We start from the raw sequence: 20,689 nt of genomic DNA on the forward strand, positions 1-20,689 counted from the left end.
GTGTACTGTACTGTTACACCTCTGAACCTACTGCGCTGTAACTCACAATGTGCCACTTCGTGCGAACAGCCACAAAGGGGTAATGAAACCACACTTGAACTCCTTTTATCTGTTAATGTTTATTATTAATTGGCTGAAATGTTAAAACAGAAAACATATGAGTGCTGAAACTCTGCCAGTACAATTCTTCCTTTCACAGTTAACACTGGGATAGGCTCGCACTGATGATATAACATATTTCCCCTTGGGATTAATAAAGTATCTAACACAGACAAAGAAAGGATTTGTGAAGTTGTTAAAGGTTTGGCACCCATGCGAGCAACAGCAATAATGAAACAAAATAATAAAATAAAAAATAATTCACAAAAACATGATAGAAAATCTACACAATGTGCTAAGTTTAATGATAAAAAAAGGATATAACACAAACAATACGACTTAAGGGACTTATTATGCAGTACTGTATATATGGTCAGATTGGAATACACATATCAGTCCATCTTACGTTCTGATCAACTTACGACTGGTTTGTTGGGACCGAACGTGGTCGTAAGTCGATGACTACCTATATAGATTCATTACCCTTCCTTTCTTTTAAAAAAAAATACCAAACCATAAGTAATAAAATTACAAACTAAGAAATATACAGATTCAGCTTCCTTTCCTTTTAACCTCCTTATGCGTTGCATTTTATCCCAAAAAACGTGTAAAAAGTGTTACTTTTTGGCATAAAAAGATTACTTTTTTTTTTTTATCTCAAAGGTATAATATTGAAACAATTAATAGTAATGATGAATAAATATAATAATGTGAAATTAACAATAATAACAGTAATAATAATAATGCCAAAATAGTATACAATCTCAAAATGAGTCCTTTGTGTGGTAAATTTTAAAGCATGGTGAAAGACACAATCCAAAAAATCACAGTCAGGATAATAATTGTATCTTTCTTTGTGGATTTTTTTTTTCCCCCAAACTGACTAGTTTTTGAACAGCACACTGCACAGGTATTTTGCTTCTTCTAGTTGGTGGTATATGTAAAATGAAATGTCTATCAATAAGATGCTCTGGATTGATCTGCAATGTGCTGGGTCGACCAAGTCTCTTCAACAGTAGTGTCAATGGTGGATGTGCGTCAATGATTTGTTCAGCTAGCTGCCATGTGAAGTTTTCATGAGAAACAGTTTTGTCAGCTTTCAACACAAATGAATTCCAAATGCACTGTTCGAGCAGATCGTGAAATATCTTTTTGTAATATTTCTTTTGTTGCTTTCTCATAACTGGATGGAAAATCAATTTCTGATCAGCACTATCTATACTGCCGATCGTGTTACTATAGTCAACTACAACACAAGGCTTAGTAACCCGTTTGTTGCCTCTAGGCTGAACAGTGATTGTAGCAGCATTATGCACATCTTTTTTGTCTTTCCATTTCACTGCAAGCAGTTTCTTACTGCCAGGCTGCTAGTGCCGTCTCCGTTTTGCTCTAGCAAAGTCTCCAGACAAGCTACGATGGTTGGAACATACTATTCCATATGCATCAGTCTTTCTTTGCAGCAAGATTTCAAATAGCTCTGGTGATGAATACAAATTGTCCATGGGCACACAGTAACCTTGATCTAGCAGAGCATCCATCAAAGTAGGCACCATCAACATAGCAAATCTGTAGCAATTGTATTTATCATCAAACTTTGTTCCTTTTCCCGTGTACAGAACCAAATTCCAAACATGTCCAGTCTTTGATTCACAGAGCATGTATAATTGTATCCCGGATTTTGCTCTTTTTGATATAATGTACTGTATCCATGACAGCCTGCCCTTATAAGCCATGAGACTTTTGTCTATACTGACATCACAATCCAGAATGTACACATTATGGAAATTTGTCAAAATTGCCTGGTATATCTCCCAGAATTTTTTGAGTTTTGGTGCTGGATGGACATTCTCATCAAATTCTTCATTGTTTGTAAAGTGGAGATATTTCAGTGAAAACCTACACTCTGACATGATCTCTCCAAAAAATAGTGTTGTCAAAATTTGGTTTTTGAACAAGCAACACCACTACTCGAGTTTTCCTGTAAGTCCCTGCAATATCAATAAGCCCAAAAAAGGTCCAGATGTCATCAGCAGATACCAGTTACCATCTTTTTGTATGGGAAAATAACTTACATATGTGGTCATTTACCCGACACCGCTCAGCATAGTGTTTCGTCTGCAACAATTCTTTGGATTATGTCATTATCCAGGAATAACTTCAGGTAAGTTATTGGATCTTGGTTGGCAATATCCACTTTTATTCCTGGCTGCCCCCAAAAAAATCAAAACAAGATGGTGCAGGTTTATTTGCAGCATTGTCAACAGGAACCCAAAAGCAAGCATCAGTTTCTGATCCATCAGAATCCCTTTCACTCTCAGTATCTGTTTCTATTTCACCACCTCAAGACAGTTTTATTTCTTCATCACTTCTGATAAGAGGCTCCTCGACATCATGAATATCACTGTCACCAACAACAGCATGTAACACTTGCGCTGTAGAAAGATGTTGTTTTTTCCCCAGGAGCCATTGTCATGTTTGATACTCGGACTTTGCTGGACACACAGCTACATTTTGTCCTGGGTTACATTCAGACGTACCGCATACACAAGATGCTTGGGTTTAATGCTTGCGTGAGAGGCGTCTAAACCATTGCCTGAGTGATGCTCAGGGCTAATGCTTTTGGCTCTTCTTTTACAGCCCGAGTAATGCTTGGGTCTAAAGTTAAGGGGGTTAAACAAAATTGTCAAATCAGAAGTAATATATTGCCAACATTAAAAGAAAACATTTTACACAACTCTAAAAGAGACAACAGTGCAGAGAATGATAAAGGATGGACTGGAGATGAAATATTTGAAGATGTGTCGACCAAAATAAAGAGTAATCAATCACACTCATCAGGAAGTAAAAGTTGTTACTGCAGTATATGCTGCAACATTCACATATAGCAGAATATCCAGGTGGTTCATCATGTGGTGGATGCGGTAGAGCACTATTATCGCATGCTCTCAAACTCTCTCTTCTCTCTCTCCAAGTTGCTCTTGTTGATTAATCTTGTTTATGCACAGTAAAGTTAATAAAACACTACAGTGACTTTCCACATGAAAGTCAGATGGTGAAAATCCTAAGGCTGTATCAGACCTGTTCATTTTAAAGTACAAAGGATTGGAAACAGCCTGCTTTTTACAAACACCCAAGTGTGTATATAACATACTGAGTGATTTAGAAGTCACTTTGCTCTGACACGGTAACTGCCACATTATAGACCACTTGACCCACAATTGTGTAGCACAGGTGGTCCGCAGACAGCATCTACTTAGAACTTTAATAACAGCATTTTGCCTTTTGTCTTAGGTTACTTCACATATTGACTATGATGTCAACTGGATTTAAATTGTCAAGTCCGTGACTGTTTAATGATTCAGATAGAAGATTGTTAAAAAAAGAGTGGGGAAGAAACAGATAATTATTGACTTCAAACAGGCAAAGACAAAAGTACACAGCAGCATGTGGTTTTGCACCATAAGATAAACTGGCATACTGTGTGTGTGACGTGCATGACATGGGTGAAGTTTCCTTATTCTATGATGATTACAAAAAAACAGAAACAGGAGTCATTGAAGAAATGGGTAGGGCACCATCCTGGCTTAAATAGCTGGAAAATTGAAAACAGCTTCCTGGGGCCATGAGGTCTGTAAATTTGCTGTGTAGCAGGACCACTCCTAAAGTAGTCACATTTGAACACTCACAGGGCTGCATGGGAGTTGTAGTTCTTCAAATCTGAAGATGGGAGCTAAAGCAGGACGATCGGCCAGATCCTTAAAGGCTCCTATTCTGAATGAAGTCTTTGAAAATCTGGACTCATCTTCTCATATATACATACATACGCACACAGAGCGTTTATCAACAAACTGTATTTATTGTAAAATGTGGATGGCTATAGATAAAACATAACCTTATAAAACTAAATGCAAGATGCAATATAAACCCTGAACAGGCATCATCCTTCGCAGGGCATATACCAATACAGGCCCACACTAACTTACTGTCAAATATATCCTGGGATTTTTACCTTTACAGGAAAAGTCTATGGGGAAAAAAAATAACAAACTCAATTCAGATTTTAGTGATTTGTCTCACCAAACACTGCCTACACATTCTGTCTAAAGAAACATGTTGCCTTTGCACTTTTCTGCTAAACATTTTGTGCATTTTGAAAAATGCGGACTATGTACTTGCTGCTTGCGACACAACATTTCACAGCTGATATTTTACCCACTTACAATATGTTTACATTTTATTTACATAAATTTTACTATTGATAGATGATAAAATTTGACTTCTTAAAACTATAGATGAATATGTAAAGAAATGCTAAAAAATTGTGCATATTTAGTTCTTAACACTGGGAGTGGTGCTAGTAGATTAGGGAGTCTTGAAGCAGCACCTATTAATTGTGTTTACTCAGAGTATATGGTAGCCTAAACATTCCCTCGAATTAAGCAGCAGCAGGAGGCATTCCTAACAATGTCATAACTGCTTGTGGTTTTTTTTTTGGCATAACCTTCAAAACAGGTCACAATTAACACTAGCATTGTTTTAAAATATGAAATATGACAAGATGGCTGAACCGACGGACTTTTGCCATTTATACATATACATACTGTATCTCTTTCGATTCTTACACCTATACAAAACAGCAGTTACAAATCTTTTCTTCAATTTCTGAGTTTGGAAGAAATGAATGACAAAATTTTTACATACATTATTGCTGATGATGTTTATGACAAGCTTAGCTCAATAAATCATTTCTTTTTTCATTAAATGCATGTTTAAGTGCTTGTGTGATTATAACCACTATCATAGGATTTTAACACTTCTTAAAATTGAAATCAGATTACAAATATGAGCCTCTTAACCATTTTTTTTTTTAATTTTCTAAATATGACCAGTATGGATATAGTCTTTCTTTAAACAGCATAGACAAGGCAAAAAACAATGAACTAAGGCTGGGAGGAGTGGTGAATATGTAATGCAGTCTGTGCTTATATAGTCTATGACAAATAGGACCAGTATAGTTGAAGATATACTGATATTTCGCTTTTATGGTATTACCTTTTTTGCTTTAGCGATAGAATTCCCTGTCTAGTAAAGCCTTTGTGGGGCAGCAATGTCTAAAATTCATTTGATACAAAATATTTACTACTATTCAGTCTCTTTTCAGTTTCCAATGGAGCATATTCATGAAACTCAGGAAACTATTGCATTTTTTCAGCAAAGGTGAAATAAGTTCGGAAAGGATTTATTTTGGTTTCATTTTTTTATTTTACAAATTCTGTGATTTTGACAGGTGTGTGTAGCCTTTTATATGCATTGTATATCTTAAAATCTACTCAAAAAAGAAATGTGTTCAGCTGCTCTGCTATTCAGCTGGGAAAGAGATAAACACACAACAAATACCATCTGAAGTGCAACGTGAATACATATATTAGAATCTCTTAAGCCTTTTGGGACTGGCTGTACATTAGACTGTATATTCTGTGATAAGGAGAAAGTTGAAGAAAATGCAGGTATAGTGTGGTGTAGTTATGGACTTCAGACCCCAAGTTTGTGGGTTCAAACCCTGGTACTGACAATGTGTGGCCATGAACAAGTCACTTTACCTACCTATATTCAAGATTGGAAAAAACAAAAAGAAATGTAACGAATTATTTCATAAATGTTGTAAGAAAACATTCCCATAGGAGTAGAGGCCGTAGAGACAGCAGTTTCAATGTTCTTTAAGTTACCACCACTAGCAATATGAAATGGGCAAAACTCATCTTGGCTATAAACAAGACGGCTCATGAAAGGCTTTGATGCTCAAAGATGTCTTAAAAATTTCAATACATTATAGAGTATAGTCCATAGTCACATGCTGAGTATCATTCTGGTATGACACCAGCCCAGGTTAGGACTACAGAGGTAGGTGAATTTAGCACTGAATATTAGTGCTACACAAGTGCCTTCCATGCATGATATACAGTATAATAAGGTGCCTTTGAAAGGTAAACAGCATTATTAAAGACCTCACTTACCCTGTACGGTTGCTTTTGCAAATGATACAAAACAATTATTTCGTTTACCACTAGATTCAGAGACAACTTTAAATCAACAGGTCATAAGGATACTTAACAGCCACTCTTACCAATAAATGCATAGTTTCATATGTATGTGTATATTTTACGTATATGTTATATTCAATGTATAATTGTGCATGCACTGTTATGTCTGTCACTACGGATATCTTGATAGTAAACAATGATGCGGACGTTACATACCAAAACTTGAACACACACACACCACCCAAATTTTTGCTGGTACTGCAACTCGCGCATGCGTTGCATTAATTTCTGATGACATGCTCAGAGGATGCGTCAAAAGAGCGCTGGGAACGTGTGGCAGCCATGATGCATGCACATTGGTGTTCTGAGCATCAAGTATAAACCTGGCCTAACTTGAACTTGAAATACAAAACCCATACAGTAATTATATATGCAATACCTTACAGAACTAAATGTTTGTTGTGGAATGACAACAGCAATAACTAAAATGTTTATTTTAACCTGAGAAAAGCACCTTTCTTTTGTTTAACTTGATAACTAACTACTGCATCAGCCTAATCCATTTAGTACTTTTCCATTTAAGTATTCTTTTTCACAAGGTACATACTGTGTATAAGCACAGAAAACTATAAAATATTACGATAGTGCAGTATTTACAAATGAGGTTCTGAGAGCCAGAAAAGTAATAAAGAAATACAAGAGTATGAATATTAAGCAATGGCAGGTTGAAATGGATTTAATATATAAAATCTTTAGAAAGAGCTGGGCAATATGGACTTAAACTGATACTGCAATTATTTTGAATAAAGTATTTGATATTTCTTTATATGTTCTCAAAACACATTAAAGACTGAAGATCTGCACTGTTCAGACATGTATATAGTCATTCTTTATACAGAGTGCAAAGGCTGATAAAATCTGCTACAATAAAAATGTGAAATAATAGCAAAGGAACCATTTTCACCAAAATGTAACAATTTTATGAATAGCTGTGCAAATAAACAGCTCGAATAACATTTTCTTCAACTTTTTTTTTGTTTTACTTAACCTCTACTTGTATGTATGCTACCAATGTATGTATTGGTGTTCAATACCTCAAATGCCCTGGCTGTCATCTGTGTCTGCCAGTCTGTATGCTTATTTGTCTGTATTTCTCTCTCTCTGGGTGTTTGACGTTTTTTATATATATATATAGACAAAGCACTTGATTCTTTACCAGCTGGTTATGTGGGTGCCAGAATGATGAACAAAAGGACTGAAAATAACCCAAAAGGCCATGAAACTGCAAAGAAGACATGCATATCACCCATTAATGAGAAAATTATACTCGATCTCCCTTTGCCACTTTTGGTTAATGGATCTGCACATGCACTTGGTCACCCTCATGAGCAATACAGCAAAGTTGTGCAGCAAGTCAATAAAGCAAGCAAGAAAAATTATAGCGATATAAATAAATAATACATACTTTACTATGGATTAAAAAAAGAAGAAGAGAGGATAACAATAACTGTTGAAGTACTGCTTCAATAGCAGTTACAAGTGAAAGTAATAATGATTGCAAGCAGCACCATGACGAAAATAACTTTTCAAATACTGGAAGAACTTTTCACCAGATTAAATTTGGAGAATATTCTGCAAAGCATTACATCAGGGGTCCTCAATCACGGTCCTGGAGAGCCGCAGTGGCTGCAGGTTTTTGCTCCAACCCAGTTGCTTAATAAAAAGCACTTATTGCTAAAGTAACACTTCTGCTTCACTTTAGTGATTTTGAGCCCTTATTGCTTAATTTTGTCTTAAACAGCTATTTTAATTGCTCCTTATTATCAATAATATGCAAATGACAAGAGAGAGCAGCATTTCTCCATTTAGCTTATTTACATTTACACCTGTGTGTATTTATCTGCACTGTTGGGTTTAATTAAATACTTGGAAGAAAAATGAAGAGAAAAAAGTGAAGAACTGAGAATTACTCGTCCATTTTAGCCTTCAAATCATTTGCATGATAGAAAGGGAAAGAAAATCTAGGATATGAGAATGACCTGACATAGCAGAGTTAATTTAATTTCATAGCTTGTTAGTGCTTTATTGGCAAGAATTGCTTTCTAATTAAACGACCAGGTCAGAACAAAAACCTGCAGCCACTGCGGCTCTCCAGGACTGGGATTGAGGACCCCTGCATTACAACGAAGCCAGGTAATATATTCTGCCATATGCACAGAACATCCAGATTGTTTATTTTCAGGCAAAACTAATTTTAGGATTGAAATGGTGAGAAATTACAGTAACATTAGACTGTTTAAAAGTCAGGCAGCCTGCAATATCTAACATATGCTGATGAAGTGTTGTGTCATTTCATGAAAGGCACAACTTAGAAACAAAAATGTACAATATACCATAAGTCTTTTTAACTGACAGGGCTTGAATAAATGACCTATGCAGTCACAGAGAGGAACCTCCTCAAAAAAAAAAAACAAAAAACCAAGATGCTCACAATTAACCAATATATACTCTGGTCCCCTGATAGGCATACCAGAGGTTGAGGAAAATCTCCTTACCACTAGCTCAAAAACAGCATTGTGACATCTGAGTGTGACCATGCTTTTTTCAGGCTTAAACTTCACATCAACTAACACGATGACCATCTCAATGGTCCCAGCGTGACAAATTTTATTTCAGCTGTATACATAGGTTGCTGAAATGTGGTCAATTAAATGTGTATGACACTGTAGAGGACATACTGCATCCTAGAATAACCCTGAAGGTCAAACTGATGATATTTTTGACAGAGAAACTAATCCGAGCCATCTAAATTTGATCTGGAAAGAAAATTGGGAATACAATAAAAATTCAGTGTTTCAGTTCATTTTTGATAAAATATTTTTGTGTACTTTGAAAAAAGACCACACATCAACATAACATAATCCATCTATTTGCTAAAGTATTTGCTTTCAAGATGGTGATTGTGTTTATATTGTGGTAGATAAGTGCTACGCACTTGTGTACAACAAAACCTTACACATAAATACTGATGTAAAAGATTTCATGTATCCCTCTACCCTCCATATAAAGCTGGTGTTACTAGAAAACGTACCTAGACTAACAGGTTTGCAAAGCTGGTTGTCCAGCAGACTACCATATTCATTGACAATTTGTCCACCCCTGCCATGACTAACCTTTGCTCACAAATTAATATGGTTGCACAGACAAGTCACGTTATCAACGGGGTTTATGTTACTAAAAAACCCATACATGGATGAAGTACTGAACACATAATTCTGTGTACCGCAAATCAACTAAGCTCATTCATCATGGGTTCCATCCCTGGCACCCACCAGATATGGTAGTCAAACCAGGTCAAGACCATCAAGTATGGACACTGTGATGTAGACACACCTGCTCTCCTCTCTTGCACTCTTTAGGCCTGGTAATGATGTTTCCACAGGTTCACCTACAGAAACCTGGTTCTAATTTTTATTTCCTGTTGATAGTTAAGTTTGATCGTTTTCTCAGCACTGTGCCACAGGCCACAAGCGACCATGGCACAGCTGATCCAAGGACCTCACTAAACTATCCAGTCGATAGTAGTGACAAGCAGTGTACAAAGGGCTCAGTCTTAATCAGCACAAGTTCATGACCATTATTTATTGGGAACTCCTTGTTTGTAGGGAATAACTGCAAGCCCTGGTCTCCTTTACAGTGGGGTTCAACAGCTTACCAACACCTCTTTGCGCCAGAAAGACACTCCTTGATTCATTCATTAAAGTGCACAAGGAGCCCTGAAAATCCAAGGGCATCCCAGGCCTGATATTACTCAATCACACATGTTGCTTCTGTGTGATAAGCCTCACAGAATTTTTTTTTTTACTCAAAATGGTCACGAATAGGATTGATTAAACCATGGGTGTCGCGAATTGGAGAACCAATTTTATAATAGTAAATAAGAGAATATTTGGCAAACTGAATCTGTGGATAGCAAGGATTTACTGTATATCCAACTCAAAGGGCACAAGGACAACAAATTAATAAATGGGCTTTTTGTGATCAAATTTTGATTGAAATACAAAACAAACACTTCAAAGTGGAACATGGGCCAATTTGTATGAAAAAATGTTAATAAAAATACACAAAAAATATATGTGGAATATGTAATTAGTAAGCTCAATTCACTTGCTAAACAAAAAAATACAAACTCAAAATGAAAACACAATGGTTAGTAATGCAGTTTACCACATAAGTGATACATTGTATACTTTTCACAAAAGAAAACTATGAAAGCTGCTATTTTAATTCAACACAGAGTAGACAATTTGTTACAATGGATGGATACATGAATGCTTAGGACATGCATCTCACTTTCGATGTGAATTTCTGGATAGTGTGCTTATCTGGGCACTGATGAAATAAAAGTATTTTAGGGAGTAAATAATGTAGGTGAAAGTGTGTTTAGCAATACAATAAGTTACAGCAGCGATTATCTCCATCTACTGCTTGTCCACTCATAGGCTATGAAACAGCTATGTTTTTTCAGTGATGAGTGGTGAGGAAATTACATGCATTGTCAAATCACAAAAGTAAAGTTTCCAATCAATTTAAAACGCCTTTTAAGAGCAATTCAGGAGAAGGTTTTGATAAATATACAAAACTATACTGAAATAAAGGGGGAAAAAATCACAGTAAGTTATTTCATGTCAAAGTTCAAGTAAAAACAATTTCAAAGCAGAGTATAGCAATTTAATGATATACAGTAATCCCTCGCTATATCGTGCTTTGACTTTCGCAGCGTCACTCTATCGCGGATTTTATATGAATGCATAACTAAATATATAACGCGGATTTTTCACTGCTTCGCGGGTTCTGTGGACAATGGGTCTTCCTGTACATGCTTCCTCAGTTGGTTTGCCCAGTTGATTTTATACAAGGGACGCTATTGTCGGATGACTGAGAAGCTAACCAATCAGAGCACGCAGTTAAGTTCTCCTGACTGAGAAGCTAACCAATCAGAGCACGCAGTTAAGTTCCTGCTTGCTGAATGCAGTGTTAACCAGGAACTCTCGTCTCGCTCATTCAGCATCAACGTGTTTCGCTGTGTAAAGAGTTGTGCTCTTTTGTGTTTATCTTTGTGCATAGTCAAGCCCTTCATTATGGCTCCAAAACGATCTGCTACTGCTTCAGGGGCCGTGCCCAAGCATAAGCGGAAGATGTTAACGATTGCCGAAAAGGTAAACGTTTTGGATTTGTTGAAGGCTACGATTCTTTTTATTTAAAAAGTAGGAAAGAAATATAAGATCTACGGCCGCAGTGTCCTTTTAACCAGGGTGCAAAACAAGTTGTAAGTGGATGTAATAAGGCAGTAGTCTGGATGGAATCTGCTTTAGGGATTTGGATTGAAGACTGCCAGAAGAAGAACAACGGCAGTGCTACACAATCGCCTGAAGTGGCTCCTTTAAGGGCTGTAACGCTCTCCTTTGTTGTGCAGTAAAATAAAACTCATTGTTATCGGACAAGTCATCGTGTCATTGTTGGTGAGTAACCATAATTAATTTTCTACTTACAGTACTTAGTACATGTACGTGCGTTTAGTGTCACTGTACACACACATTTACTGTATACTATTTTTGTTGCATTGTACGTATTTATTGCTGGTGGCATGTCTATCGTAATGTAATAGCTGTAACATGTGATATCGGAGACACTCAATATCTTTAAAATAATATTTAGGTTTTACTGTATACAAACAGTGTGTTTACATACATAATTTCAATGAATCTTACCTAATATCTAAGAGAATACAAAGGGATTATGCTGTATAACTCTGCAGGGAATATTTATAAACAGTGTGGGTGAGTTTATAAGGGCTTAAAATATATAAAAATAACCATAGAAACATATGGTTTCTACTTTGAGGATTTTCACCTATCGCGGGGGGGTCTGGAACGCAACCCCCGCGATCGAGGAGGGATTACTGTACTAAAATAATTCAAGTACTTGACTTATTTGGCTGTTCTAATGTTGTAATATAGAAATGATGGTATACCTTTGAAGTAGAAAACAATTTTGAGACAAGTGAATATTTTATTAAATTTGGCTTTGATTTTGCCAGGGAGGCAAAGGGCATGTTACTGCCACCATAAGTGTATCGACAGTAACTTCAAAGAGAGTTACATGTTATATCTTCAGCTGCTGCACTGCATGCACTGTCATCCCAGATAAAACCAAACTATCTACAAACAGCAGAACATACGCTACCTGTTCTAATCTCTTTTTCTTCTGACCCTCGATTAATTTTTTCCCCCTCACAGTCATCACTAGCTGGCAACATCAATAGAGTCAACTTGGATGTCCTTAGAAACAACAGAGTTGTGGGCATTACATAAGTGATATTATAGGTATTGCAGGCCTGCAGTTAGACCAATTAACTTAACAACAGTGCTAGAGATTTTGAGGTTTTTATTGAACAATTAGAAGTAGCAGTAGAAAAATCAAATAAAAGTGCTAAACATCATGATAGTTACTTTTGCATATGATTTTCTTAAACATCAGATAGAATTGAAATTCTGTATATTGCCCAGTCCTATCTTCAGATATTAGAAAAGGTAAGTTAAGTGTTTCAGATATAGTGTTTTATAACTTAAAAGATTGTTTGTTTCTCTCTGCCCTGAATTTGATTAGGTGGATTTGAGAATGTTGTGTTATACTAGTTTTATAATATTTGAATTAAAAACTTAAAAAATGCAGATAATGAGGACACCAAGCATACAGTAGTCCAATTATTCTATTACTGATACTAAGTAACACTAAAAGTATTTCAATTATATTGATGGAATGGCCAGGATTTCAAATATGCATTTTAAATATGGAAAAAAAAAAACATTTTGAACATTTTTAACATGTTCAAAACAACTCCAGGTTTAATTATATACCTTGACAGTTCTCAACATGTGCTCCTTTTTTAGTTCTATAATCCATGTTGTTGGTAAAGCTACATCTCATTGAGAATTAAACTACACTGCTTCAACAGAATGGATACAAGATGGTATAAAGGTAAACAGAAGACAATTTCTAACTCTATGAAAGGAAATGTTTGTACGTTGTTTTCTGATGAGATTCAGTGAGATGTAGCTTATCACTTGTGTGAGTATCAGATGGATAGTAACTCCACCTTCTCTCAAATAGAGATAAAGCAATGCCATTACTTGTAGAGACCGATATTCAACTAGAAAGCATTTAAAGGTACATACAGTATTACATTTTCTGATGTTTTACTCTAAAAAAAAGTTAACTGAACTTTGCTCTGCATTTAAAGAGGTATTACATCAAGAAATACTACTTTTCTTCAGTAACACTATGAAACATACAGTATATCATTATTCCCAAGACATGCTTGGTGTCAGATAAATTTGTATATCAAAAATACACTATTGTGAGAATGTCCGACTTAGCTTTGGTGGGAGGTTTCCTGCCTTGTGCCCAGTGTTGGCTAGCAGACTCTGAATCCTGTGCACCTCACAAGGATGATGCAAATATCAAAAAAGGTGGATAAGAACAGAAAGTTTTCATAGGCAGGGTTTGTGAAGTAAATCAGTTTAATTATGGTGTGGCATTTGGAAGTGCTCATTCATTACAACTTAGGGAGCAGAAGGAACAATTTTATTTTTACAAAAAAAAAAAAAAAAGTGAAGCTGCTGATGTGGAATGCCAAGTAAAGAAAGCTCACCCATATCTTATTTTTAACTCCGAATGCTTTTCATGCGATTTATTTATTTTTTTGGAAATGCAATCTAATTTGTGATGAGGTCACTCCTGCTGGCACCGCCTTGATAACCAACAAATACATAAGATATTGAAACAGATACAGTCATATGAAAAAGTTTGGAAACCCCTCTCAGCCTGCATAATAATTTACTCTACTTTCAACAAAAAAGATAACTGTGGTTATGTCTTTCATTTCCCAGGAACACCTGAGTACTGGGGTGTTTTCTGAACAAAAATTTTTAGTGAAGCAGTATTTAGTTGTATGAAATTAAATCAAATGTGAAAAACTGGCTGTGCAAAATGTGTGTACCCTTGTAATTTTACTGATTGGAATGCATGTAACTGCTCAATACTGATTACTTGCAACACCAAATTGGTTGGATTAGCTTGGTAAGCCTTGAACTTCATAGACAGGTGTGTCCAATCATGAGAAAAGGTATTTAAGGTGGTCAATTGCAAGTTGTGCTTCCCTTTGACTCTCCTCTGAAGAGTGACAGCATGGGAACCTCAAAGCAACTCTCAAAAGATCTGAAAACAAAGATTGTTCAGTGTCATGATTTGGGTGAAGGCTACAAAAAGGTATCTCAGAGGTTTAAACGGTCAGTTTCAACTGTAAGGAATGTAATCAGGAAATGGAAGGCCACAGGCACAGTTGCTGTTAAACCCAGATCTGGCAGGCCAAGAAAAATACAGGAACGGCATTTGCACAGGATTGTGAGAATGGTTACAGACAACCCACAGATCACCTCCAAAGACCTGAAAGAACATCTTGCTGCAGATGGTGTATCTGTACATCGTTCTATAATTCAGCAAAATTACCACAAAGAACATCTATATGGCAGGGTGACGAGGAAGAAGCCCTTTTCGAACTCATGCCACAAACAGAGTCGCTTGTTGTATGAAAATGCTCATTTAGACAAGCCAGATTCATTTTGGAACAAACTGCTTTGGACTGATAAGACAAAAATTTAGTTATTTGGTCATAACAAAAAGAGCTTTGCATGGCGGAAGAAGAACACCACATTCCAAGAAAAACACCTGCTACCTACTGTCAAATTTGGTGGAGGTTTCATCATGCTGTGGGGCTGTGTAGCTAGTTCAGGGACTGGGACCCTTGTTAAAGTCGAAGCTCGGATGAATTCAACCCAATGTCAACAAATTCTTCAGGATAATGTTCAAGCATCAGTCACAAAGTTGAAGTTACGCAGGGGTTGGATATTCCAACAAGACAATGACCCAAAACACAATTTGAAATCTACAAAGGCATTCATGCAGAGGGAGAAGTACAATGTTCTGGAAGGGCCTTCTAAGTCCCCTGACTTGAACATCATCGAAAGTCTATGGGATGATTTGAAGAAGGCTGTCCATGCTCGACAGCCATCAAATTTAACTGAACTGGAGAGATTTTGTATGGAAGAATGGTCAAAAATACCTCCATCCAGAATCCAGACACTCAAAGGCTACAGGAGGCGTCTAGAGGCTGTTACAGTGGTGTGAAAAACTATTTGCCCCCTTCCTGATTTCTTATTCTTTTGCATGTTTGTCACACAAAATGTTTCTGATCATCAAACACATTTAACCATTAGTCAAATATAACACAAGTAAACACAAAATGCAGTTTTTAAATGAAGGTTTTTATTATTTAGGGAGAAAAAAATCCAAACCTACATGGTCCTGTGTGAAAAAGTAATTGCCCCCTTGTTAAAAAATAACCTAACTGTGGTGTATCACACCTGAGTTCAATTTCCGTAGCCACCCCCAGGCCTGATTACTGCCACACCTGTTTCAATCAAGAAATCACTTAAATAGGAGCTGCCTGACACAGAGAAGTAGACCAAAAGCACCTCAAAAGCTAGACATCATGCCAAGATCCAAAGAAAATCAGGAACAAATGAGAACAGAAGTAATTGAGATCTATCAGTCTGGTAAAGGACTCCAGCGAACCACAGTGAGAGCCATTATCCACAAATGGCAAAAACATGGAACAGTGGTGAACCTTCCCAGGAGTGGTAGGTTCAGGGGGCAATTACTTTTTTACACAGGGCCATGTAGGTTTGGATTTTTTTTCTCCCTAAATAATCAAAACCATCATTTAAAAACTACATTTTGTGTTTACTTGTGTTATATTTGACTAATGGTTAAACGTGTTTGATGATCAGAAACATTTTGTGTGACAAACATGCAAAAGAATAAGAAATCAGGAAGGGGGCAAATAGTTTTTCACACCACTGTATATTTGCAAAAGGAAGCTCACCTAAGTATTGATGTAATATCTCTGTTGGGATGCCCAAGCCCAAATTTGTGCACCTGTCTAATTTTGTTATGATGCATATTGCATCTATTCTGTTAATCCAATAAACTTAATGTCACTGCTGAAATGCTACTGTTTCCATAAGGCATGTCATATATGAAAAGGAAGTTGCTACTTTGAAAGCTCAGCCAATGATAAACAAAAATCCAAAGAATTAGGAGGGGTTCCCAAACTTTTTCATATGACTGTATGTAACCTAGCCTTATAAGAATGTGACAAAAATATTCAGTTTTTATTATGAAACTTACACGTAAGTTTATTTTTAATTATAATTTAAACTGGATATGTATGTTATAAAGTGCAAGGACAGAGAATAGAGTCAGTTTTCAGCATTTTAGAGATGCCCCAAAACTTCATAAAAAAATCCTTTTGTCTAAACCTGTACTTCCTTTTATGGCTTGGGCTATCTAAGACCTCAATGTATTTCTGAACATGGGTTTGGGAAGAGTTGTGGTTCAACATTTTATTTCCAGCATGAGCAGGTAATTAAACAAAAGAGACAGCTGAACAAATAATCATTTATATAGCGCCACTACATCATAGGTGTATAACTGAGTCAACAACATTACTGTACTTTGCTTTTCATTCCCACTCAAATACAATAAATCAAATAAATAAAGAAAAATGATATGTACTGTATAACCTCAGCTTTCAAAAATATTTTCCTTCTAAATTTATTAAAATGCTGTTCAGGAGATGAACATGTTTTACTATAAAAACACTGCATACCATATTTAATAAACGAAAACTCTAGAAATTCAATTAAAATACAGAAAACCCAAAGGGAATTCTTATGAATTGTGCTTTTGTACTGTTACATCCCCAAACCCTTGCTGGCAAAAGAAAAATAATTAACTGAAACTAATTAAGATAATGTTAATTGGCTATCTGATGCTATGGGACTTAACACTACAAGGCTGCACTAATAAATATGAAGTTACACAATTAAAAAAAAACACATTACAAGAAATCAAATCATGCAACTTAAAATCAATATAAACTACCTTATATATTTTAAGACCATAATAAAGACTTTTTTCCACTTATCAGAAATGTACAGTACTTATAATGATAAAAAGGGTAAAGGCCAGTATAGATTACATGTTTATTTTTTATTTGGCTGTGAGCAATTCATATTTATAAGAAATGTAGGCTATTCAAGTATGTACTGTACTTTTTCATATTAAGCAATATTGATCTTATCACTGGAAAGTTGACTCTTGTAATTCTGCTCCAGCTGCTCACCTGGTTTACCACTTTACATACCTGGCAAACTGTCAAAACATTCAGCACACTTTGACCATAAGCTGCACAGATCAACATTATCATGTTCACTACATGGAGTCAACAGACAGAATGCTTGAAATACTGCATTTATGATTCTAATCACTTAATTCTTTGGAACCTACTGTATGATCCAGTAGTAAAAAATATAACGCTGCAGCATAAAATAATATATTTAAACAAATAAAAATTCTAGCTAAAGGTTGTTTCTTTAAGATTAAAATCGAAGGCATAATAGCGTTGAACAAACACTACGCATAAGTCAAAAAATTACAATATCATGCAAAAAACTGGAAGCATCCTTCTATAGCTTGACAAACCCAGGATTTTGCTAGCACGAGCAGTTCATTAAACAAAAGAGGCTGCTGAACAAATAATCATTTTATATAGCGCCACTTCAACTAGGCGCTTTGCTGATTCAGCAACATTGCAATAAAGTATCAGGTTGAGAAAGCTATGAATAGAATAAAAATATAAAACGTCGCAGTCTATTAGAATGAATGACAACTATTAGAAAAGGCAGCTTCCTTTCATCGTTAAGCCACGGGAATGTCATTTGCACAGAACATGGGGGTGGGTGTACAGTATACTACAGCCTGCCTGAACACACTCAACAGAATTAAAAACCTTTTAAATACCTTTACCCCGCTGTATGACTAGCCTGCCGATTTATAAATTTTTTAATGAAAGGTATGATTATGACAGAGGTTAACCATTTTTCCTCACTAAAACTGTCAAAACGATCCAATTTAAATCACTACATCTCAGTTCTACATCTTCGTTTATTTTTTAAAAGAGCAGTAAAGCTGAACAATAAATACAAGCACACGTAGATGTTTGGCTGAGGCAGAAAATAGACATAGCCGCCCCTGGCCCCCCCCCCCTTCCACCCCAAAATAACACCCGACTTTTTGGCTGGGGTTGGAGATTAAGTGCGGTATTAAATGTTATTATTTGACCCAAAAAGTTCCGTTAAAAGTTAAGGTTCGGGATTTTTGCTCCAGGCTTTACTCCAAAGGGTTTTCTTTACGCGAGTGAAAGCGGGGACACTTCTCCTGACAAGACTTTATATTACACCCCCCACCCCCTCGCCACCACCGTTTTTACCGTTAATTATAACGTCCGACAACAAACATTCCCTTTTAAAGAGGCGTGTTGTATACTTCTCCATGGCTGTCTATGCATTAACTTCTACAACGAAATGGCAAAAAATATGTAAAATAAAGAAAGAAAAACAAATGTTACACACTTACCTTTCTCGGAGGAGGCTGCATGTTGAGGTTCTGACATGAATCATAAATCCTTTTAGCGCAGGAGTAAATCCAGAGGAAGGAGGAGAAAAGCTCTGGCAACGTAGAATTCTATAGTGAAAAGGCTAAATAAACCCTTCTTCGGTATCCAAAATACAGAGAAAGAGAGGGGAAAGGGGGGAAGAAAATAAAAGCAAGCCGAGCAATGGCAAGTCGCTTAGGCGGCCATGATAAAAAGCGAGTCCAGCGAGGGACAGAGTGCGAATGAGACAGCGGGCGCGAGCCAGCCGAGTGGAGCACAGTGGAGCGCGCGTGCGCGCGCACCCGCGGTTAACACACACCAGGCGCGCACTCGACGGTACGGACCGGAGGGGGCCACTTCCTGTCCGAGAAGAGACTGAAGACCTTGAACAGCCAGAATTTGGCAATGTCCATAAAGTGAATGTCTGAAGTGCAGCGCCGCTGAGCGTCCTTTCTGCATTGCAACTTTGTATTCCACCGCAGCCCTTTTCGGTTTTTGTTAGCTGTGCCGCGTCTCAATCTCAAGCGCTCAATTCGCATAGCAACAGTGATCCACAATCGACCAAGAGCGAATCGATGCTTATACCAACGCCGCAGCGGAAAGACATGGATTTTTAACCCAGAAAAAACGATCACTACTGGCTTTAACGTTTACACCTATAAAAGCTAGCTTTTCCAAACACAGCATGGATTGTGAAAACCAAAGCTGCTGAGCAAAATATCAATGAAATATCACGAGCAGAATGCACAAAAAGTTAAAACTAGTTGAAAAACATTGGCTTTGGTCCAATAAACGACCTAACGTAACCAGTCAGTTATTTATAAATCCAACACGTGAGGTGCTGATAGAGTTAAACATTTATAAAACACTTTTTGCTCTTTATGCCAGGTGATCTTCACCATGTAGTTAGCTCCTGGTGTATTGCACAGAGCTGTGTCTCCAATAAACGCTTCTACTGCATCAGTGCAATGGTCCATCCATCCACGTACTGGCCTTGGCAGTCATTTATATAACTGCGTTTTCAGTACTTGGCAAGAGGTAAGTGAAACAAATACTTGCAGCAAAATGCTGAAACAGATTTAGATATGACCAACCATTCACAGGCAACAGCTGAACTCGCTGAGCCTGTGAAAAGTAAGAAATCAGCTTTACGCTGTGGAACATGGGAGAACACGAACAGTGGACACAGAAGGAACCCCATGTGGATTGAGAACCACAGTCTAAGTGTTGTGAAGCCAGAATGTTACATTTGTGCACAATTGTGCTACACCAACTAAAACACCAAAGTAAAAAAAAAAGGTTTTGAGAACTTGATTTCCAATCAGATTTCAAACTTAAAATTATCGAGCTATGTTTTGTGGTCATCATCTCTCTCTTGCTGTGTTGTGTGGCTTTTCTCCAGCTCTTTCAATTGGCTCTTAAGGATGCACTGACTATAAAAACTCAGAGAATTAAAGTGTGAGTATGTCCAGGGCCTGAACCACCATTAACATGAATTATATATTCACCTAGGGTGCAGAATATAAGGGGGTGTTTGGGGGACCAAGCTGCACAGGTTAGATACCAAACAGTCAGTTGGCACATTAATAAGCTTGGCCTAGGGTTCAAAATAATCTTGGCACTGGGTATATCTTAGTTTTAATTAGTTTAATATATCTACTTGTCTTGCACCCAAAGCACAGTGTATAGATGGTAGGTGTCTGCAACTGTGTAATACTATTCTAATCCAATAGCGTGCCAGATTCAGTTTTTATTAATGCTACCCCAGTTGGGAGTGGGGATAATGTACCAGCAAAGTGTTCAAATTTAATTTCTGTTGCTGCTAGATTCCTAAACCTTACCTGTGCATTAACCTCTAAAATGACGGTGTTATGTTTTTGCCAGGGCTTATTGTTATTTTTTAATTTATTATGTGTTTTGTAATTCCTGT

The 20,689-nt window shown here is 36.8% G+C and overlaps 1 protein-coding gene across 2 annotated transcripts in view; it reads right to left on the bottom strand.

Moving 5' to 3' along the window:
* The window catches only part of LOC120523191 (F-BAR and double SH3 domains protein 2-like), a 233,679-nt gene extending 214,448 nt beyond the window's left edge, over window positions 1-19,231 (bottom strand). The window contains exon 1 of one of the 2 annotated variants that reach the window (XM_039744241.1): window positions 18,741-19,231. In XM_039744241.1, the coding sequence (XP_039600175.1) occupies window positions 18,741-18,761 (21 nt within the window). In that variant the 5' untranslated portion in view covers window positions 18,762-19,231. The remainder of the gene's footprint in view (window positions 1-18,740) is intronic. The other variant, XM_039744242.1, reaches the window with a different exon arrangement.
* Window positions 19,232-20,689: the final 1,458 nt, after the last annotated feature.

This window comes from Polypterus senegalus, chromosome 2, assembly GCF_016835505.1.
Source record: "Polypterus senegalus isolate Bchr_013 chromosome 2, ASM1683550v1, whole genome shotgun sequence".
NCBI classification, from domain to species: domain Eukaryota; kingdom Metazoa; phylum Chordata; class Cladistia; order Polypteriformes; family Polypteridae; genus Polypterus; species Polypterus senegalus.